Source organism: Heloderma suspectum, chromosome 4, assembly GCF_057233095.1.
Source record: "Heloderma suspectum isolate Gila_16-S chromosome 4, 16-S_ref, whole genome shotgun sequence".
Classification (NCBI taxonomy): Eukaryota; Metazoa; Chordata; class Lepidosauria; order Squamata; family Helodermatidae; genus Heloderma; species Heloderma suspectum.
The window spans coordinates 132,205,531-132,228,841 of NC_139461.1; the positions used below are offsets into that span (position 1 = coordinate 132,205,531).

The 23,311-nt window shown below is 45.1% G+C and overlaps 1 protein-coding gene across 6 annotated transcripts; it reads left to right on the plus strand.

Moving 5' to 3' along the window:
• Positions 1 to 1,889: 1,889 nt before the first annotated feature.
• On the plus strand, positions 1,890 to 17,254 carry ZNF622 (zinc finger protein 622). 6 transcript variants are annotated; one of them, XR_014790301.1, is made up of 8 exons: positions 1,890 to 2,187; positions 4,028 to 4,642; positions 5,579 to 5,836; positions 8,744 to 8,906; positions 11,433 to 11,545; positions 12,446 to 12,490; positions 15,362 to 15,531; positions 16,069 to 17,254. XR_014790301.1 is itself a non-coding variant. In XM_084850567.1 (7 exons), the coding sequence occupies exons 1-7, from the start codon at positions 2,163 to 2,165 to the stop codon at positions 16,194 to 16,196; spliced, it is 1,446 nt and encodes a 481-aa protein (XP_084706693.1). In that variant the 5' UTR covers positions 1,890 to 2,162; the 3' UTR covers positions 16,197 to 17,254. The 6 variants fall into 6 exon arrangements, 2 of the variants coding, with proteins under 2 accessions (XP_084706693.1, XP_084706694.1); XR_014790300.1 differs by having other exon boundaries at positions 15,388 to 15,531; XR_014790303.1 differs by having other exon boundaries at positions 12,446 to 12,508; positions 16,069 to 16,360.
• The last annotated feature ends 6,057 nt before the right edge of the window (positions 17,255 to 23,311 follow it).

A 23,311-nucleotide genomic window follows, 5' to 3' on the forward strand; every position in this document is an offset into this window, starting at 1 on the left:
ATAGACAGATGACAGATAGATGAACACAACTATTGCCTTCACTTTTTTAAAGCTTTTATGTGTGCCTTTGGATACTTCCAGACAGAAGGCTCCTAGCTCGACCCATCAAAAGACATCATGCCAATATTTTCTCCTTAGCAGAGTTTTTCCAGTACAAGAAAGGACAGAAGAAGGGGTGGGAAAACACAGAAAGGTTACAAATTATTGTGTTTGAGGCAGGACAACTGCACAATAAAAGCCTTGTCCTGAAGCGTCCTATGAGTTCTAGCATCTTGTTGCTTTTCAGGAGAGAAAGCTGGAAATCTTTCAACAGGATCCAAAATATGTTTGTTTACAATGGGGAATCTCATTCTGTGATTTGCAGCTTTCGTCTTAGCCATGTGATAATCTAGCATCATGCTCTACACATCCTCAATGTTTTCTCCATAATTCTAAGAGATGGAACCTTCTTGAAAAGTAGAGAATGCACACCAGTTGGTGCACTGGCCTAGAAAGGGCCTTTCCATGTTTAGCAGTGTGCATGAATGAGGATGCCCTTGCCCAATCAGGGACACCCCTTGCAAGTAGGAGCTCTATAAACATACTTTACTATTAGCATAGAGCTTCCTCTTTCACCAGCAAAACACACAGACAGCAGGGTGGGGTACGTGGTCACTGAGCATGTCAGCGACGGGGCGAGGCTAGTCCATGGTCCCACAAGCCATGTTCATGCAATGTATGGGGGGGATCACATTAATTAAACTCTGATCATGTACAAGTGTACATGCACAGTAGACCCTAATACCTGAATAGGGAGAAGTTGGAATCTGGTAAAATCCTAGATTTCCTAACTCTATGGCAACTCTGCTTGACTATTCACTGCCTTTTCTGCCTTCCAAAGTTTCATTGAGTCTCAAATAATACTAGAACTGGAGAAATACCTTAATATTTGAGTTACTGTATCACACTTAATGTTGCATTTTTCTTTGACTCCTTGGAATGCCTGTACAATGTGAGCTAGTGTTAAGTTATACCATAACTTTAAGCTGAACAATAAACCACTTAGGGATTTTATTTATATTTAGTAGTATATAAATATCACAAATAATAAATACATAAAATAGCCTGCTCCAACCTCTGGAGTTTTTTAAAGAGTAATTCACACTTAAGTGTACACCTAGAAATTTATTTATTTATTTATTTCATTTCTATACCGCCCAATAGCCGAAGCTCTCTGGGCGGTTCACAAAAACTAGAAATGAAATATGTGAATAAGATGAACCTATATTTGGAGAGAAGTGTGTTTTCATGAGTCCACACACCCCTTGGCAGGTGTACACTCTGTTGCAAACCCAGGTTTGCGTGCCTGCAATGCGTGGAAAACCCCTTTATTTAACGAGTCATCTGGGCAGTCTGGGCATGTGGTACCTCTGCGGTATTTCCCCCTGAACTCCCATTACTCCCCCCCTGAACTTCCAGTAGTGGGAAAGAAGATTCAGGCTGCTTGCAAGTTGCAAGCGCTCCTAAGCACGTCCCCTAAAGAGGAGTAGCCTCAACGGGGCGTCTGCGCCAGGGGAGGCTGGCGGCTCCCGTTTCACTGGGGCTGCCAATCCGCTCTGGGTTTCAGTCAGAACTCCAACGGAGCTCCGAAGCGCCGAGCCCTAGACCCCGAACGTATCCACGGGCCCACCGAATACAGGAGCCCGCAGCCCCCGCCGGGCTCAGCAACGTTACTCGGGGCTGCGCCGTCAGCCCGCGCAGAGGCCTCGCGAGGGCTGCCGAGCTCGGCCCCGCGGGCCTACGCGGGCCGCGAAGCAGTCATCCCTCCAGGGCTGCGGAGGGCGCGCGGGGCGGGGATGGCGGAGAGGGCGCGGGAGCGGCCTCGATGCGCACGACCGAGCCGTCGGCTTCCCCTTCCGGGCGGCGAGGCGAGCGGCGTCGGCGTGGCTGCCGGGGCGTTGCGCGAGCGAGGCTTGTGCGGGGGGCGTCTTGCCGCTGGCCGTGCCCGGCAGCTGCCCGTGTCGGGGCGCGCCTGCGGCCGGGGCCTCTCCGCGTTCCGCGCTGCCCCCTCGGCCTCAGCCTGCCATTGGGCCGCCGCCGCCCCGCGCTGCCGTTCGGAGCCCGGGAGCCGATTCCCGGAGCCTCTCGTCTCCCCGGCGGGCGGGCCTGTCTCCTGCTGGGTGATGTCGGCCGCCCCCGCGGCGCCAGGTAGGCTAAGGCGAGGGCACGGGCGCGACAGGGGTTTTGGTGCCGGCCGACCAGCTAAAGAAAAAGGCTCGGGGGACCATGAGCAGCGGCCCGGCCGGGCCGGGCCGCGCCGCGCCGCCGTCTCTGTCGGTGCGCTGACAGCAAGAAGCGGTGCGGTGCGCGTCGTTAACCCCGTTTCAGACGCCTTCCACGAGCATGATTTCTTCTGCCTATAATTAGAGGTTCTTATAGCGACTAATACGCTGTTTCAGAAAATGCCGCCAAGAGAAAGCCCAGCCAGACCTTCTCTACCTACCCCCCATCCCAAACACACTATTGTTTGAGCAAAACCTCATCTGACTTCGGGCCAGATTATGCATTCTGCTAATTATGGAGGTGTAGCTCAGCCTCATATTTTTCTTAACTCCAGTGTCGTTGTGTGTGGTCCTAATTCGGATCTGGACTAGCACACTCTGGGAGGGATTTAACATCCCCCACCCGTTTCCCCCCTAAAATTCAACCCCCATTCACATGCACATGGAGGAGGGAGGATTAAAAAGAGAGAGAGAGAGAGAGAGAGGAAAAAGGTATCTTGGAGACTGCAGGTGAGGGCAAATGATGGAATACTTTTCCATACAAAAAACTCCCTGTACATAAAAATCGAGCACATCCGGGAGAAGGGTTCCAACCTAGCCTTCTCCTTGATAGGCTAGTTTTAATGTGGAGAATGTTTTTGTATGGAAGAGCATCCAGTCAGCTGAGACCTCACCTGCAGCATGAACCTGAATGTGTCTGGTACTGTGTCTCTTTTAAAAGAAATAGAGTACCAGCAAATTGGGTACGGATTAATATTTGGCCTCAGCGGCTGTTTTCTAGCATTTCTCTTCAGCTTTTCATTGTTACTATGTGAAATACTGTTTGGATTTTACTGTGCTAGTACAGGGGCAGGCAACCTCTTTGGACGAATGCGCACATTTGGCAATTTGAGACACTGTCCCAGGCACAACCACAAAATGGCTGCCATGGGAGGTGTGGCAAAGGACAAGTAACCTGTCCAAAATGAGTAGAAGTCAGAGGTGGGGTCTAAGCCCCAACACACTAAACAATTCCTTTGAAACCACCGTTTTCACCACCAACAGAAACTAATTTTAGCTGGGTAAGAAATCCCAGCTGCTGGCAAGAAAATGTGTTAGTTTTTTTTTTAAGTTGGGGGTGTAGGGCAACTTGGTAGATGCCAAGAAATGTGTGTGTCTGGGGGTGCATCAGCGACCACAGACACCATGGTGCTTACCCCTGTGCTAATATATACCTCAGTGTAATTTTATTTGGGATATAATCCTGGTACACTGATGACTTTCTACTGCTTCTACCTCTTTAATATGCAGTATCAATAGGGGAAATTTAGGCACTTGTCTGTGAGGCCTCCCATATAACTTGTGACCCAGCAAGTGAAGAGAATGGCAGTGGCCTTGTATTGTGGCCTGCCAGGATCTTGACAACTGTTCTTTTGTGTTCTTGTTTTGCAGTCCAAGGTTTATGAAACCCTTGATGGGCTGTCCATATCATGACTGTACTCAGTATGGTGGCCTTATTGTGCAGAACTGCTCTTTTGCTTCAACCAATGGGACCGAAAAGGTCTTGAATGTATTGTGCCATATGCTTTTTTCCTTTTTGTGTTAATCTAAAAAGGTCAACCGCAGAGATCCACAGGATAATAAATTAATAATGTCCCCACCCCACCCTGTCAGTTGTTTTTTAAAATTAAAATAAGGCATATCCAAGGCATTAAGCTGAATGTTGTGTTTCTTCTTTTTCTGGACAACTTCTGTTACTGCACTTGCTTGTTCTCTATCCTTTGCAGCCATGGCATCGTACACCTGCATCACTTGTCGTGTGGCTTTCAAAGATGCTGACATTCAGCGCGCCCACTACAAGACTGACTGGCACAGGTACAACCTGAAGCGGAAAGTTGCGGAGATGCCACCTGTGACTGCAGAGAACTTCCAGGAGAGGGTTCTGGCACAGAGAGCAGGGCTGGAGGAGCAGAATAAGGCTACAGCTATGTACTGCACAGCTTGCAGCAAGAGATTTTCCAACTTCAATGCTTATGAGAACCACCTGAAGTCGAAGAAACACTTGGAGCTTGAAAAGAAAGCTGTCCAGGCTGTCAGCAAGAAGGTGGAGCTCTTGAATGAGAAGAATTTGGAGAAAGGCCTTGTGCAAGAGAATGACAAAGATGCAATGAATGCTGCTATCCAGCAAGCCATCAAAGCTCAGCCATCCTCCTCTCCAAAGAAGGTACCGTTGTTGCCTGGGGACGCTGCTGGTTCTCGAGTTGCTGCAGAAAGTAGCAATTTGTTATGGAGCAGAGAGCGCATAGAGAAAGCTCCCCGGCTAAAGTGGTTTGAAGAACAGGCCAAGAAGCTGGCCAAGCAGCAGTCCGAGGATGAAGGGGAGGATGAAGACTTGGAGGAAGGTAACAGGGTGAGGGCAATGTATGCCAGTAACAAGGATATGAGGAGTGTGGATGTTTTAGCAGGAAGGCCCACAAATGGGGAAAGGAGGCCTTGTGCAACAGCCAGGTAGAGTCCTTGAAGCCCAGTTTACATGTTAGAGATAGGCATCAGTGTTTAATTGGTTGGTTTGAGAAGCCCCACTGAATGATGGGGCTTCCTCCTGAGTAAATATACATAGGATTGCGCTGCACAAAAAACGATTAATTGACTAAAGTGTCATCAATTAATCAGGTACCTGGTTTTTTTAAAAAACAATATTTTTAATACAAGCACTAACAAAAACTACAGATGGCAACCCTAAAAAGAGGCATTTCCAATCTTTATGTCAGAAGTAGGAGTGCCTCTTCTTGGATGTTGCCTGCTATGGCGCGCGCGTGTGTGTGTGTGTGAGAGAGAGAGATTCTAAAAACATGTACTTGTTGCTTCAGAACTATTGTGTTTATTGATTTTGTTGATTAATCAATTCATTGATCAAAGAGAATGCAATTCATCAGCTTAAGTTTCTTCAGTTGGGTGACAGCCACCACATATGGTTTGCTGCATGGATCATCTGGTTGAGTTCCCATGTCAGGGCCAGCTGCTACATTTCCCATCACATTGTTTTCCTTAGGAAAGGGTGCAGGGTGGGGAATGGCAGGGAGTGTAGAAGAGGTCTGGAGGAATTGAGTTGCTTTGGGTGTTCAGGTCAAACATCCAAAATCCCCATTGAGATTTTTCAAGTGTTTGTCTTGGACTACTGGAGCAACCCAACTCAGGTTAGGGCTAATCAAGCAGATAATGGCTCATCGCTGATGATAAGGTCACTAGCATGCAGGTTGTATAGAATTGTTAACATGCATCTTCTTGTTAGCATGTGAAGACTGATCTTACGCTTTTGCTTTAATTTGGTTTGAAAGGCTGGGAGGATGTAGACTCGGATGAAGATGTAGAGTCTGAAGAAGGAAAGGCAGAAGGAATCCCGGACAAAGCAGAAGGGGGTGCATCTGGGAACTATCATCTCAGCACTGATGCGATCCCGGTAACGGACTGCCTATTCTGTTCTCATCATTCAAGCTCTCTCATGAAGAATGTGGGCCACATGACGAAGGTCCACAGTTTCTTTATTCCAGACATAGAATATCTTGTAGATCTCAGAGGGCTGATTAAGTACTTAGGTAAGTCTGCGAGATCTTACTCACTCTTAGGGTGCAATCCTGTGGGGATAGTTGGCTGCTTCTGAACTTGGAGGTGACTGACTATCCAATGCAGGGTGGGCGGCGTGCGGAAGGGATCATAGAATCATAAAATAGTAGGGTTGGAAGGGATCTTCCATAAGACCATCAAGTCCAACCCCCTGCTCCATGCAGGAGTCAGGAATTTTTTCCTGATATTCAGCCGGAATCTGGCTTCCTGTAACGTGAGCCCATTATTCCGTGTCCTGCACTCAGGGATGATCAAGAAGAGATCCTGGCCTTCCTCTCTGTGACAACCTTTCAAGTACTTGAAGAGCGCTGTCAGATCTCCCCTCAGTCTTCTCTTCTCAAGACTAAACATGCCCAGTTCTTTCAGTCTCTCCTCATGGGGCTTTGTTTCCAGTCCCCTGATCATCTTCATTGCCCTCATCTGAACCCTCTCCAGTTTGTCTGCATCCTTCTTAAAGTGTGGCACCCAGAGCTGGACACAGTACTCCAGATGAGGCCAGCAAGTACTGAGTAGAGGGGAACTAGGACTTCATGTGATTTGCAAGCTGTACTTCTAATAATGTAGCCCAAAATAGCACTTGCCTTTTTTGCAGCCACATCACATTGTTGGCTCATATTCAGCTTGTGATCTACCACACCTCCAAGATCCTTCTCACTTGTAGTATTGTTGAGCCAAGTACCCCCCATTTTGTATGTGTGCATTTGGTTTCTTTTTCGTAGGTGCAGAACTTGGCATTTATCCCTATTAAATTTCATTCTGTTGTTTTCAGCCCAGCACTCCAGCCTGTCAAGATCACTTTCAGTTTTGTTTCTGTCTTCCAGGTCTGGCAGCCATAGGATTGCGCCCTTAACCAGATAAAACTATGTTGTTGATTTTAAAGAAGTGTAATGTAGCATTCATCTCCGTGTTGTGTTCTCATTATACATTATCAATTCTTGTATATGGCTTTTTAAAATGTAAACTTCTAGATTTTTGTTCTCAGCTTCTCAGATGCCTATAGCAGCCTTCCACAACCTGGTGCCCTCCAGATGCTTTGAACTACAGCTCCTAGGATTCCTGACCATTGGCCATGCTAGCTTGGGCTGATGGGAGTTGAAGTCCAAGATATCTGGCGGGCACTAGAATGGGGAAGGCTGGTCTATAGGTTCATAGAATCGTAGGGTTGGAAGGGGCCTATAAGACCATTGAGTCCAACCCCCTGCTCAGTGCAGGTTGGTGTAGATGAGGCTGTAAGGATGTAAAGGCTACTTACAATAAGGAAGTAGGATGACACCAACCGTGCATTGGCATAATGTGGCCTGTCAGGTAAAGTCTGTTATACATAGATCCAAACTCTTTTTTTCTGGAATGCCGTGTGGGCTAATGACCTCCGCATTTGACTCTACATACATACATTGGATGTTATGTCTGTAGGTCTTAGGCAAACATTATGTGTAACATATGGATGTCTGGCAGGCTTGGACGTGGGGGAGATGTAATCTTGCCCCTCTCTCACACATCGGTTTTGAGCAATTAGGCTGTAATTACTAGAGGCTCAAAAAGGCCCTCAGTATTCAATTGTGAGGCCTTTCAAGGAAGTAATGATAATCACTGGGGAGATAGTAGTTTCTCTCTGACCTCTTCTCTTTTTTCCCCTCATCCTTGGTTTGGGACCTTTTATTGGGGCCTGGTGTGGAGTTTTAAAGCACATCCCATTTCCTCTTTATCTTGTTTGTTTAGAGTTGCTCATTTTGTCATAAGTCAGACGAATTCTTCAAGTGTAAAACTATGTTATGACATGTTTCGTAAGGGTTGCCATCCAAGCGTGGATCAAAGGCTCAGCTGGATTTGGTAAACTGAATACAATCCTATTATGTTTGTGGAAAGTAAAGGGTTTTAAGTTGTTTCCGTCATATGTAAAGGAAGGTGACAGTGTTGGGTTAGTGAAGGAGGGCAGATTCTTGACAGTGGCAGCAACTCTTCGGGTTTGTTCGCACTTGTATGTGCATAATTTGATAGCTCATTACTTGATTATTTGACACTTGATAAAAGCATTGCTTGACAGTACAGTCAATGAGTAGAGAACATGCATGTGTTGGAAAGGGAGCACCTTCTCCCTTACCAACCTGCCCGGTCACTGAAGTCATTGGAGGGCATGTTCCTGATGGTTCCACATGGACTCATGGCCTGATTGAAGTTCACCAGGAAAAGAGCCTTCAGTGTGGTGGCCCCTTTCCTATGGAATTCCTTGGCTTTGGAGGTCAGGCAGGCACCAACACTGTGTTGCTTTCAGTGCCTCCTGAAAACATTGTTATTTCAGGAAGTCTTCCTTGAGTGACTGGCCACGGTTTATCAAACTTGGTTTTATCAGAACTCTGTTTCGTTTTTTTTTAAGTAAATTATTTTAACATGGTGTTTTTAGTCTTTATCCTATCTGCTGTTCACCACTCTGAGGTCTTTGGATGTGGAGCAGTATACCAACAAACAAACAAACCAGTTGCTATAAATAAATAAAACAATAAATATGTGAACGGAACACTGGAGCATCCAGGCTCCAGAACGATGAAGTTTGTTACAATCTGTAGTGGCTAATTGGGAACTTTCATTGGTGAGGGGCCGAGGAGTGAAGGAAGAGGGGTGCCTAATAGTAGCTTAGGTTCGTGAATACACAATTCTGTGATCTGAATTCTTATTTTTACTTTTATATTGGATGCATGCATAGGATTTGTGGTTTTCTACATGGAGATCAGTTGATCTGCTTAGTAACCTTGCTCGCTTTATATTTGCCTCAGTTTTGCTATGTGGAATAGATCTTGGATTATAAAATGCTATGAAACAGCTAAACATTTGAGTTGATAGATGGTCAAAGCACAACATCTTTTTCCCCTCACAACTTACAGGAGAGAAGATTGGGGTTGGGAAGATCTGCCTGTGGTGCAATGAGAAGGGGAAATCCTTTTACACGACAGAAGCCGTGCAGGCACATATGAATGACAAAAGCCACTGTAAGCTCTTCACAGAGGGAGATACCGCCCTGGAGTTTGCAGACTTCTATGATTTCAGGTGGGAAACAGCAGCTGCCGACCATGTTGCTGGTTAGAAACAATGAGTGCTGTGGTTGAGCTTTGGCCCAATTAAAATGTTACCTTTGTGGCATGGGAGCTGCTTTTGCAGCTGTCCAGTACTGTGCTACTGTGGTAATGTGTGCAACCAAGCCCCACATTGATGGGCAGAATGACATGGCTGCTTCCTGGGTCAGTGCTATTGTTCACTAATGATGGTTTGATTGTGACATGGGAAAGAACAACTTCACAAACAAAACCTGTAACAAAATGTTGCAGTCTGGAGTGCTCCGGTATAATGTTCCGGTCAGTCAGCCGTTCCCCAGCCCACCCCTAGTCAGTCAGCATTCTGAGGACTCTGAGTGCTATTTATGTCCCCCCCCGCAATGCTTCTTGTACTTCTGCAGATCCCCTGTGCCTGCAGATTCCTTCCTCTTGTGTGTGCTGTTTTGTTTACTGTGTGTGCGCGTGTGCGCGCGCGCGCACGTATTTTATGTATATTTTGCCTGCCCACAAAGTGTGTGTGTTCACCACAGTGATGTTTGGCTGGACAGTGCAGAGGCAGTACTTGTGCGGTAAGGGTAATATTTATATTGGCTTTTTGAAAACCAGTGGTTCCCCCCAAAATTCATCTGCCTTTTGAGGAGTCTGGTTGAAGACAAATTTTGTGGCCATTTTATGTGAAGGTATAACTCTCTTTTTTCCCCAACTATGTTATAAAAGTGTCTATAGCATTGGGAAAATTGCTTGCTAGAGACCATATTGGACCAACTAGGGTAGCTGATGGTTTTGATCCTTCAGTGTGAGTAGATAGGGATAGGGAGGGGAGCGTACATCAGAACTGATTGTTCAAAACCACAATTGATTGTGTTTTTGTTTGTTTTGCTGGTTGAAGAGTTGTTTTTTATTTGTCTTTCAACAAGTAATTTTATGTTTTTTAATATTGGATTTGTTTTTAATGTGTACACTGCCCTGGGATCCCTTGTGAATGAAGGGTGATTTCTAAATTTAGAAATAAGTGAAAGGTTCTCTGTTAGTTTGAGCCCACAGGCTAGGTCAGTTTTATATATTTTAAATTCTTGTGCTAGCCAATAAGGGCTTAGAATAGTGTACAACCGATGAAGCAAAACATGGGGAACAATCCATGGGGAAATTCTTCTGTGTAAGCCCTATTGAAATGAATGAGGGCTGCACAAGTAAGCCTAGGATGGCACTTTATAGAGTACATGAGGATAGGTCCCTGCCCTGAAGGGCTTGCTTTCTAAAATAGAACATCAAGATAGAATGTGCCTCTGGTGTTGCATTTGCTCTGCAAGCATGTGTCCTAGTGCAAATATTTATTGTCAGATGGCTGAAATCCATGGTGGGTTAGGTATTTAAGTCTGCTAGTCATTGCTTTGCACCCTTGAATGTTCTTGTTAAAACAGTGCAGAGCGAGTGGTCTGAATAAGCTATATTGAAGACCCTGTATTGAAATTCATCCCTTTTTTGATGTTTTCATTTTTAAACATAATGCTTCAAGCTAAAAGAACCCCACCCGTAATAAAAATATTAACTAAAGCAACCCTAACTCTTCAGACTGTCTTGTTTATGGAGGTGGGGTTTGGGAATTCAAATCTACAATTGTTGCATAAGCTCAGAAAGGTGAAGACCATCTTTAAAAAGCAGTTGTCAAGATTATTTTAACCTTTTGAGAATGGCAGTATGGGGACTACTTCTGTTCTTGAATGTCTGGGACACCTTCCCCTGTTTTATAACCCACTAGCTCCAACTTGCCACTGGTACTTGGGTAGTAATCATTTCTCTAGGCAGTAACCTTTTTACTTAAAAGCTGCATTCCATTGGGTCCTTGCTGAGTTGCCCCACAATATGGATGCAACTAGAACTTCATGTCCTTCTAGGACTGTACCATTCCAGATAGAGGTGGGGGATTGCATGTTTGTGCCTGTGTAAACACACACAACTCCATGCATGTAGAAAATTAGTGTCATGGAGCAAGAGCTATGCTAGAACTTTTCTCCGTGGCATAAGTGCAGGAGTCTTATTTCCTTTCTTTTTTTTCAAAGAAAACTTTCAGGCATGTGAGCTGCTGCTGGTGATCTGAAAAAAGTGCCTCCAGGTGTTATTTTCCTCCCTCCTTTTCCTGCATTTCATGCCTTCCTGTTTTTCTCTTCCTGTCCCTGAAATGGTACAGTCCTAACTGTGCTACATGACAGTTATGAATGTGAAGATCAGCTTTAAAGCATGTTGAGAGATTTCAAGAGTTATTCAATGGATATTCCTGAACCCTGTGATGGCTTGCTGACACAGTCAGTTATCCTAATGGTATAACATTACATCAGTCTGTGAAACATCACTTGCAAGAGTCTTTTCACCTCATACTTGACACTTTCGACTTGTTAATTTGTGTGCTGAGTAAAGTGGTGGTAGGTTTGGGGATTGAGCTGTTAAGGTTTCCCTTTAACAGTAGCTGCACTCATATTTCTCAGTTTTTCTAATGCAAGATTTTTCTGTTGCTGGTTCATAGGAGCACTTACCCTGACTATCAAGAAGGAGAGGACATGGAGCTGTCTGACCAACTGCCACTGGAGAAAAACTTAGAGTATGATGATGAATCTATGGAGTTGGTTTTACCTTCAGGTAAGTAGATTATTGAAATGTACCAGGGTCGTCCTGCTAGACTTGCACATTCAAGAAAGCTGGTGTGTATCTTTCTGTCCACTCTGCAGTTGTAGGGATATGGTAGGACTAGCACGGGGTGGATGATCCACACAGCTGGCTTCTAGGTAACTGCCTGGTTGCCTTGGTGGTAAAACATACCTGCCTGCCTTCAGAATGTTTATGCTTTTGTACCGTGAAAGATGAGCACAAGAAATGGATGGGCATGCTTTGGTGCAGGCATCAGCAACTGGTGGTAAACCTTGGCTCCCTGAGGGACGTAGCTTGGCCTATCAGTTGTCAATCCAGAGACAGGTTTGGCATCTATGTGAAGGGAACAGATTCTCTTACAATGGGAACATTAACAACTGCTTTGTCCCTTCCCTTGCCCCTTTTTGCTCCTCAAGGTGGCTCTCTAGCAAATCTAGTTGCTGGTGAACGGTGTTGTCACCTTTTGCCCTGAAAGTGGAGTGTCTATTCTAAAACTGCCTTAACCCTGCATATGGCACATTACTGTCCTTCTGCCCATGAGCTGTAAAGGCCTTGCAATCTGATCCTACCATGAATCCTCAGAAGGAAGTCTTGTTGATTTCAGCGGACTACTACACTGCAGATTCAGCCTGCTTACCACTGTGGACTTAAACTGCTGCATTCCAATGCAAGATCTGAAGGCACATGATGCAGCAGCCTTGTTGAAGCTATGCATAGTCTGAATCTGTTCATTGCTTCAGTGGGAGACCACTGTCTTGAGTTCCATGTTGGAGGAAAAGTGGGTTATAAATGTACTAAATAGTGATCTGCTTTCAAAGCGGCTGTTAGATGGTGGTTATAGCTTAAAGGGAAGAGTGAAAAGAGATTTGATTACTTCCCTCTTTGATTTAGGAATTTGGCTTGCTGCAGCAAATACAAGATGAGGCCTGGAGGATGGTAACTAACGTCCGCTGTGTATGTGGTTATGGAATTGATTTATGCAGTCTCAGGGATTCTAAGTTTTCTTTGACTCACTAACCCCCCTTTAGGATGGGAAGTGTTGTTTTTAATGTTCAGTAACACTACTGTTCATCTAAAGTCCTTTGGCAAACATGGGCTGCAGATGAAATGAAATTGATGGCTGTGTTTTGGAACTTTTGAGAGCAAGATTTATAGCAGATCTTCATCATTTCAGTTGAAATGCTCCTAAGTGCAATTACTGAAAACACACATAGACACACCACCACCACCACCTCCCTAGGATCCGTATCTTATAACTTATGATAAAGGGAACAAATGCATTTTGGTACAGGTATTCTGTCGCCTATTTTGTACTTTATTCCTGAAGATAGAGATGGTGTAATGTAGGAAATTTCTTAAATACCTTAGAAATGCTTAAATGTTGACACAAGGTGTATTTAATTGTGCAAGCCACTAGATGGTGCTGCACTTCTTCAGAATTTGAGCATGCCAGTAACCAGACACATAGCCTGTTTACTCATGTGGGGATACTAGAGGTTGTTTCCATGATAAATATTGATTCAGGTTGCTCTTCAGAGTCATCAACACATTCACATGGTCATGGAATGCTCTACCCTTTCTTACTGTTCCAGTATGTCAAATATAGGTCATAGTGTGCCTGCAGTGATTAATATATCCAGATTGTCATAAAGACCATGCTGCTATATAGCCACTTCACTTCCCTCCATTTTATATTGGGATGAGAGCCTCCTAATTGTCCAAAAGCTCGCTGCCCAGCTTTCAGCTTGTTTCAGTATTGGATTAATCATGTCTCACAGGAAGGCCTGGCGTGCTATGGTCCATGGGGTCACGAAGAGTCGGACATGACTTAACGTCTGAACAGCATACCATATAGTTCTTTGGGGTTCCCCTTCACCCCCAAAGATATCCCTGATCACCTTGATACTGGGTGTGGAATCTCTATGCCATGGTGAGAGACAGGTGGTCTGGGAACTGCATGTGGCCCCCCCATGGACTGAAGTGCGACCCCACTGCCACCCCTGTGCCACCAAAATTCAGTGGCGGAACCATAATCAGTGATTTGCTGCTGAAACTTGGTGGTAAACCACGGCGAAGACTCAAAAGAGCCAAATTTACCTTGTTGTCAAGCTAAATAAGGCCTTTTTGATTCCCTATAGCAGTTTCTGGCCAAATTTTGGTGGTAAACTGCTTGTTTTTTCACTTATAGCACAGCAGTGGCCACAGGAATGCAGCTGCTGGAATAGTCTGGGGGATGGAAATTGGTGCCTGTACCGCCTGATGATGCCTACCCCTGCTCTAAGCCCTCCCACACAGGCAACCTGATGCCCTCCAGAACTTTTGGGCTACAACTTCAACAATCCCTGACCATTGGCCAAGCTGGCTGGGGTTGACTGGAGTTGTAGTCCAAAACATGGAGGGTTCCAAGTTGCCTACCCCTGCTCCAAGCTATATGCTGTAATCTACTAGGAATAGTTTAGCTGTGGCAGGTGGGAGGGAGGTTTGACTAGAAATAACCCTTGCGGGATACCTTCTTTAACCCTTTGATACAGTGAATAAAACCCATTTTAGTATTTTGAAGGTGATCAACTCTTAATCTTGCTGATAGGATTTTACAAAAACTCTTCCCAATTAGTTAACAGAACATCCTGATAGGACTGCAAGTGAACACATTATCTTAAGCTTTTCTTTTCTGCAGTGTTAGCCAAATTGATGTTATCATGTATTCGATCGGCCTTTTCCCCCTATCAGTAACGACTAGTCATGGCTATATATCATCTCCAGTATCAAAGGCAGTGTGCCTATGTAGACCAGTTGCTGGGTGAACACAAGCAGGAGGGTGCTATTGCACTCGTGCTGTACTTGTGGGCTTCGCTCAGGCAGCCGGTTAGCCACTCTGTGAACAGAATGCTATACTAAATGGGTCTTTGGGCTGATCTGTCACTGCTCTTATGTTCTTATGTCAACTGTATGCTGCTTACCCTGCCCTGTGGATAAAATCCCAGGTATTTTTTCCCAGACCCATAAAGAGGCACATAGCAAAGAGGAATCTTACAGGAATGTCTTCTCCCTGCTTGGGGCAAAAATCCACAAAAAAATCTACTCCATTCATTTGCAAATGAGACTAAATATGTGTGCTGAACTTCCAGAAAGAAAATGGGGGTGGAGACTGTAATAGCAATAGGAAGGGGTTGGGGGGACAGGTTCTCAAAGTGCCCATTGAGCTCAGATAAGTCTAGGAGTTGGGTGATGGCCACTAGGCGCGAGGGTCTTATGGAATGAATGTCTGACAATTGAGTATCATACACATATCATAAATATGCCTGTATATCAGAATAGAGTTGACATATCTCAAATGCTGTTTGTGTCCTAATGTTTTGTTTGTGGCTTGGAGGCAATCAAGGATAGCTGCTGCAGAGTTGGTGGTTGATAGTGGATTAAATGTTAAGAACCATTCTCCACCAGTTCTTTACATAAGTTACAAGTCTTCATGTTATACAGCAGCCTTCCCCAACCTGGTGCCCTCAGATGCTTTGGACTACAACTTCCATTAACCCTGGCTATCATGGTCAGTGGTCAGAGATTATGGGAGTTGTAGTCCCAAAACTCTGGAGGGTGCTAGCTTGGCGGAGGCTTTTATACAGTGTTGCTCTCCTATAAAATCAGTTTGCACGTACTTCTGCCGTACATGTAAATTGTCTATCATGTCCTTGGGAGATCTAGTTTCACAGCCTAGTAACAAAACAGCACAGTCATTAGGATATTCCTATTTCCCAGTTTGTCGGAAAACAAAAGCAAAAGGCTGCACCATTTTCTTTCTTGCTTTAGGTTTTTTTTTTTTTTTTTTTACAAAGGTGCCAGGATTGGTCACCGGTCCTTGATAAGATACTACAAGCAGCGGTTTGGATCCTCACGAGCTGTTTCAGTTTCTAAAAATAAACAGGCAGTGAGAAGAGTGTTGCAACAGTATAAAGCCCTAGGTTGGACAAGCAGTACAGGTAGGCAAACAGAATTAATATCTCAATGCTGTTACTAGCCAGTGTCCCTTTTACTAGCCAGAGGGGGTGTGTGTGTTTTTTTTGGAACCATAAGTTGAAATGTTTCCTGGGAGTGATCTAATATAATAACTGTCTGGTACTGGCAAATCAATTCTCTCTCTCTCTTCAGACTGGGCAGTAGCAAATTTTCAGAGAACTGATGTCTCTGAATTTCATGCTTTTAGGATCTGTCTAGAGCTGCCAGACCTAAAACGTCGTGTAGGCGTTCTGTTCCCCCCCCCCCCCCGTTGTACCAGACTTTTTCAATATATAGCTCAGTATCTATTCTTCGGGAATTTCTAGAGGCGTCTGGCTATTGTTGGAAGCAAAACAATGGACCTGCTTACTGTAGGCTGACTGCGAAATGTTTTTAAGTTTCCTGGGCCCAAATTTAATGCATCCCCAAATGCAGCAACTACATCTTAGGTAAGGATCCCACTGTAGCCACGCAGAGATCATGGCAAGATTTGAACGTTGGCTCTCTCTCCATTACTGCAGGAGCAGCACTGGCTCGTGAGCGTGACATGCAGTACCTTCAGAGGATGAAAGCAAAGTGGATGCTGAAGACCAGCATGCAGAACAATGCTACAAAGCAGATGCACTTCCGCATGCAAGTCAGGTTCTGAGTGTGCCTGAAGATGCACATTAAAAGCTTGAGCTTTCCTTTTCCTCTTGGCAATATAATGGAGGATCTGCTAACTGAGGATTGTGGCACTAAAATGGAGGCTGATGCCTTACCGGTGGCTGGATGTATGCTGCTAGCCCAATAAAATTTTGTCTGTCAAACTTCAGATCAATGAAGCTTATGTATAAAAAGCATACATTGCTGTTCAGTCACAGTAGGAAAAAGGAAAGGTTCCTCCTATGCAAGCACCGAGTCATTGCTGACCCCTAGAGGGACGCCGCTTGCGCTGGCGTTTTCATGGCAGACTATAGCGGGGTGGTTTGCCATTTCCTTCCCCAGTTGTGACTGCCTTTCCCCCAGCAAGCTGGGTGCTCATTTTACCCACCTCGGAAGGATGGAAGGCTGAGTTGACCTGAGCCGGCTACCTGGGACCCAGCTTCCGCTGGGGTCGAACACAGGTCGTGGGGAGAGTTTCGGTTGCAGTACTGCCGCCTACCACTCTGCGCCACATGAGGCTCTGCAGTCACAGTACTGATGCCCAAATATTATACTATGCAGCTGGGTTTGGCTGAGTTGTACATTTTGTTTGGTGCTTTAAGATAATATTTAAACAAGGTCTTTAAAGTGCTTCATATACATTACCTCAGTAAACCATTCAGCAAGCCTGTTAGGTAAGTCTGTATTATCCCTGTGTTGGGGTGGGGAGGTGGGAGGAAGAGATCTGCTGCTGCAGAGACAGACAGACACAGAAGAGCTTGCCTAAGACCACTAGCTACAAACTTGATGAAAAGCACTTTAAACCAAGGACTTTCTACCTCACCCCCTTAGGAGCAATGCTGCACCAGCTCGCTCTCTTCCTGTGTTGCATTATGTGAGGGAGACTCTTCAACAGATCAATGGAGAAATGAGATAATGTGACATTCTTGAATGGCTGGATGTCCCTGAATTCTGCAGACACCCAGCCTTCAAATTCAGAGCCATCAGTAGCGTTAACACTTCAGTCTGACATGCTAAGTCCCAGTGGAATGCTTAAGACTGGAATAAAAGGTGTTGCAGTGACCACTCTTGAGAGCAATTAACGTTTTTGGCAGCCCTTGGAAATGGTTTTCTTGTGATTTTGTATCCATGAACAGGGATGGGCGTCCCAACGTCCATTCGGGGGGGGGGGTGTCTGCTGTGGGGAAATCTGGGCCGCTTGGGGCCCCATGGATTTCTCCAGAGCCTGGTGCATCCGCTAGAGTTTTCAGGGTGGCTCTCCATCTTTCTAAAAGGCGTGATAGGCTAATGACAGCCACCATTAGCCTATTGCAGAAAAATTACAGTCGTAATTGGCCCCTCCCTCCCTCCCTCCCTCCCTCCCTCCCTCCCTCCCTCCCTCCCTTTCTTTCTTTCTTTCTTTCTTTCTTTCTTTCTTTCTTTCTATACTGCCCAATAGCTCTGGGCGATTTACAAGTACTTCTACCAAAAGTAAATTATGGCTGTTTATGCTTCAATTTAGGTAGAAGTAAGTGCTTTGCAGCTGCAAATGGTGTAAAATATGCCAATTATAGTTGTAATTTCCCTGTGGATAGGCTAATGGTGGCCGCTGTTAGCCTATCACACCATTCAGAAAGACGGAGAACCACCCCACATGAAATCCAAGGATATGCGGGTAAGGGGGGCCAGTCCACTGCAGACTCTGAAGGCTGGATTCCTGGGAATTCCATCTCATTTGGGTCCGCAGTAGATTTCTCCAGCATCCCTATCCATGAACCACATGCACAGAACCAGTAGCAGGTTGCAGTTAAATGGCATCCTATGTGAAACAGGAGGGACAGAGTTGACCTTATAGATTCCCTCATTTACCACCTTATGTGTAAGTACCTATTTGCAGTAATGCTACAGGGTCACTTCCGTGGCTAGAAGGTTATGCTAAGCGTGCTTTCCTTGTACCATTGCTTGCAGCATTTTATTTATTTATTTATTTATTTATTTCAGTTCATTTCTATACCGCCTAATAGCCGAAGCTCTCTGGGTAGTTCACAAAAATTAAAACCAAACAACACACAATAAAACAATTTAAAATATATAGAACATTAAAACCATAATATAACAATACAGCATGTTATCGTAATACTGTGCAGCAGACTGGGGTTCTTTAAGGGTGTGTGCAAACTCACCCAGCTGACTTTGTAAATCTTCCAGCAACCCAGACCCAAATTGCTCACTGGAAAACGTTGAATAATGCTATTGAGTAGAAATTGACATCTCACTTGGAGGAACATTTTTGAAGAGATAACCAATCTGATTTCATAACAAGTGACCTTTTTCATTGCAATGTCACTTTGCATACAATTGACATTTATCACACTCAAACTGTGCATCTCAAGAGAATAAAAACAAGGGGAATGCAAATTAATACTAGATGAGGCTGCTTGAGCGTTGCATAATAATGCCTTGTTCATCATTTTAGCACAAGAGTTTTATCTTCATATTCATTTGCAATGCAACTGTGTCCCACATTTGCCGCAGGGACAAGTTTTAGAACTGGGATGGGGAGCGTGTGGCTTTCTAGATATTGGACTGCAACTCCCACCATCCTTTACTATTGGCTATGCTGGCTGGGGTTGATGGGAATAGCAGTCCAACATAATCTGGAGGGCCATGTTTCCCATCCATGTTAGAATATTCTTTTTGATAGTTGCCTATGCAAAACCCATGTAAAATAAGCACGGTACTTAAAAATATCACTGATTCCGTTCTGCCCTTTCTCACCTGTTCCCAAATACAGAATAACAGAAATGAAAAGAACCTAAAGGAATCTTTTTTTCTGTATGCTGTTGTTGGAAAGATTATCCAGTCCATTAACCTGCAACTGCTCCATAGTCTTCTTCCTAGTACCATGTATAATAACTCTTACAACTTAAATCTTCACCATAGTGTGCATAAGCAGAGAACAGGAGGAGGCAAGGTTGCCTGCATGATCCAAAGACTGTGGTGAACCAGCCAGTGATAGGTAATGGCAGGCTTGAACAAGCAAGGGTAGACTATTGTCATGCCAGCAGGAGTGCCACTTCAGCTTTTGGTGGAGAAGGTGTGAAGATATTCTCTCCCACCTGACAACCTTGCAGCAGTACCACCACAGTTCTCAGGAACTTGGATAAGAATGAGGCCAGCCCCTTTCTCTGCGGGAAGGAAGTGCCTTTTGGCCCTGACCATCACCAAGCCTACTCTTTGCACTTCCTCAGAGACTCCGCCATTCCTCCAACAGCCTTGAATAATGTCCCAAATGCATTAGTTAAGGAATGCTCCCACTCAGCACCTCAATTATTCAAGGGATATGTTGCCTTGGGGTGTGAGAGTAAGTTTTGGGCACACCCCTTCCTCCACATGTAGAACATTAAATGTGTACATCAATCTGTCATAGAACAGGGTGAACAGTTCATATAGCAGGACATACAAGCATATGAATGTGCAAATTACAGATTATCTAATGCAGCCTTTCCCAACCTGATGATCTCCAGATGTTCTGGAATTCAACTCTCCTCAGCATCAGCCAGCATGGTTAAAAGTCAGGAATGCTGGGAGTTGTAGTCTAAAACATCTGGAGGGCAACAGGTTAGGGAAGGCTGATCTAATATGTGGGAACACTTGGCCTTAGGCCTTGCTCCTGCATTCCTGCCATGTGTAGAATATAATAGGACAATGTGAGAACTATCCTAAGAGTAATCAGAATAAAGTTTGGGTATATGATGAACTTACAGACCTTACCTGTCTCCTGAGAAACCTCAGGAGGGTACGAGGGTCAAGAAGCAACAGTAAGAACTGGACATGGAACACCGATTGGTTCAAAATTGGGAAAGGAGTACGACAAGGCTGCATATTGTCGCCCTGCTTATTTAACTTATATGCAGAGTACATCATGAGAAACGTCAGGTTGGATGAATCACAGGTCGGAATTAAGATTGCCAGGAGAATTATCAACAACCTCAGATATGCAGACGATACCACACTAATGGCAGAAAGCGAAGAGGATCTAAAGAGCCTCTTGTTGAGGGTGAAAGTGGAGAGTGCAAAAGCTGTTTGAAACTCAACATTAAAAAAACTAAGATCATGGTATCTGGCCTCATCACTTCCTGGCATATAGAAGGGGAAGAAGTGGAAGCAGTGACAGATTTTATTTTCTTGGGCTCCAAGATCACCACAGACGGTGACTGTAGCCATGAAATTAAAGGACGCTTGCTCGTTGGGAGGAAAGCTATGGCAAACCTAGACAGCATAGTAAGAAGCAGAGACATCACCTTGCTGACAAAGGTTTGTATAATCAAAGCTATGGTTTTTCCAGTAGTAACGTATGGCTGGAGAGCTGGAAGGCTAAGCGCAAAAGAATTGATGCTTTCGAACTGTGGTGCTGGAGAAGACTCATGAGTCCCCTGGACTGCAAGGAGGTCAAATCAGTCAATCCTAAAGGAAATCAACCCTGAGTGCTCATTGGAAGGACAGATACTGAAGCTGAAGCTCAAATATTTTGGCCTAATGCAAAGAGAAAACTCACTGGAAAAGACTCTGATGCTGGGAAAGATTGAAGGCAAAAGGAGAAGGGGATGGCAGAGGATGAGATGGCTAGCTAGCATCACCGATGCAATGAATATGAACTTGAGCACACTCCAGGAGAGAGCAGAGGACAAGAAGGCCTGGTGTGCTATGGTCCATGGGGTCATGAAGAGTCGGACACGACTTAACAACTGAACAACAACAACATATATGAACTGGGAACATGTAGTCTTAAAAAAAAACACCCAAAACAATGAATCCATGTGCATCATAAAGAAAGGTTTATTGAGCTACAAGAAGTCCAGTGCACAGCACTCAGCCTCACAATCCTAGCACAAAACCAGTCATTCTCTTTCTGCCATTCTCAAGTTTTCTCTGTCTCCTCTCACTGCTCTAAAGCAGGGGTCCCCAACCCCCGGGCCGTGGACCCATACCGGTCCGTGGCCTGTTAGGAACCGGGCCGTAGGGGTGTGTGAAACCCCCTTACCTTGGGTCCGTGGGGGGGGGAGACAATCCGTCCCCATCCCCCCCCCGGAATCCCCACCGGCCCCAGGCAGCTCCACTCCACGGCAAGTCTGCGGAGCTGCTGGCCAGCTCCGGCCGCTGGTGGACTTCCGGCCACTGGGATGCGAATGGTGTCCACTATGCGGACACCATTTGCGTCTCTGTTCTTCAAGTTATAGGCTACGTAAATCTTTATGTAGCCTATTACTGCAAAGAAAAGCGATGCAAATGGCGTCCTAGCGGCCGGAAGTCCGCCAGCAAAACCATCCCCCCCCGGTCCGTGGAAAAATTGTCTTCCACGAAACCAGTCCCTGGTTCCAAAAAGGACCGCTGCTCTAAAGGGACAAGTCTTAAAACACCTAATAGGATCCACCTCTTCTTTCTTTAGGCTAATTTGCCCTACCTGTAACCCCATACAAACAAATGCAAGACCCAACATAGTGCCACATTGTAGACACAAACCTCACATTCGCTCACAGTGCAATCCTATGCATGTCTATCAGAAGTCAGTCCCATTGAGTTCAATGGCAGTTACTCCCAGGTAAGTGGCTATAGGATTGTGCCCTCAGTGTTGTATCCAATTCTAGACTGACTTAGAGCAGACCTACTGAAATTAATGGACTTAAGTGAGATTAACATTGGATACAACCCTCCGTCTCTTCACAATATCCTTCCTAGCCCAGAACCCAAGTAAGGGCTCCATAAATATGTACATGTCAGCTGATTCAGGTACCCTTGCTCAGACCACATGTTCCTCCAAAAGCCTCTGCAGACAGAAGCATATAGGGGAGGAAAGTTTAAATCAGTGCCTGATGTTTCTTAACTTATGAAGAAGAGGTTGGATACTTTCCAATACAAACACAAGAAGAGCCCTGCTGGATCAGACAACACTTGTGTAGCATTCTGTTTCCAACAGTGCCCAAGTAGATTCCTCTGGGAAGTTTACAAGCACCCACGCTTGAAGGCTGGGCAAAATACGCAGAGCAGTGCTGGCTCCAGGTTTTTGAAGGCTCTTGAGCAACGCACCCTCAATGGACGCCTTCCCTCAGTGAGTCTGCCTTCTCATTGCCATTGTCACCAGCTACTAATGTTCCCCCTTTCTCATCATTGCTGTCACTTGCTTGCTTGAAAGGCAGCCAGTGAGCAAGTAGCCAGTGGCATCTACAGTTCCTCCTTTACCCCACCACCATTGTCCAGCCAGGCTGAGAGGCAGGTGAACAAGCAGGTTGCAATGGTGAAGACGAGGAGCTAGTCCAGGAGGCTCTTGTTAGTGCAACTCTGCTGGGGTGTGGGCCCTTGGCAAGTGCCCAATCATGCTTACACTTGACTCCACCCTGGATGCAGAGTCCCCTCCAGTTAGGCTAAATTTAACACCTGAATTACAGAGCGTTTAGTACTGCAAACATGCATAAAATAATGCATTGACCAGGAAGCAATTTCAGTATTTAACAATCAAGAATTAAACCTCTGTCAGAGATGGAAGCTCAGGTAATATACCATTCATATTTATTACCATACCAACCTATTACACGCTAGATTACCTTCTGCTGGAGTAGTGTCTCTGCCTACTGCTACTTCAGCACTCACGAGCTCAGAGAAATGGAATGGTTTTATTCCTGCAACAGTTAATGGATGGAGCAATATTTAAGAGCCATTCAGCTCATCACCTTAAAATCTGACCTCCTGTCTACAGGGAAATTAGCTGTGTTGTCTCTCCTGGTTTGTAGCGTTTTACCCTCCATAAATAATAGCATGTAACCAGTAATTTACACAATCTTATCAGTGAGTCAGCAGTTTATGCCTCTTCTTGCCATATCCCATCAGCTCTTACTCTTCACTAGCAGCACTTAAATGTTCACATATTGACTGATCATTGACTACCAAGAGCAACTGAAGCTTCTATGGAAAAAGGTGAAATGCTACAGAACTAGCCATGTAAAGTTGGCCCATGTAAAGAAGACAATCTTAATCCTGCAAAGAATCTGGAAGCACAAGTCCTGGTAAGGTTGTGGGATTTTAACCTTGTGTGGTGAAGCTCAAAGGCTTTGTAACTCACTCACTTGAGTATAAAGCCTGTTA

What these genes read in the sequence shown, in the direction of transcription:
- ZNF622 (XM_084850567.1), top strand. Translation starts at nt 2,163, where the DNA reads ATGTCGGCCGCCCCCGCGGCGCCAG. An exon ending in AGGGCTGATTAAGTACTTAG is followed by an intron (nt 5,837 to 8,743) that starts GTAAGTCTGCGA and finishes CACAACTTACAG; the next exon opens with GAGAGAAGATTGGGGTTGGG. An exon ending in GGAGTTGGTTTTACCTTCAG is followed by an intron (nt 11,546 to 15,387) that starts GTAAGTAGATTA and finishes TTTTTTACAAAG; the next exon opens with GTGCCAGGATTGGTCACCGG.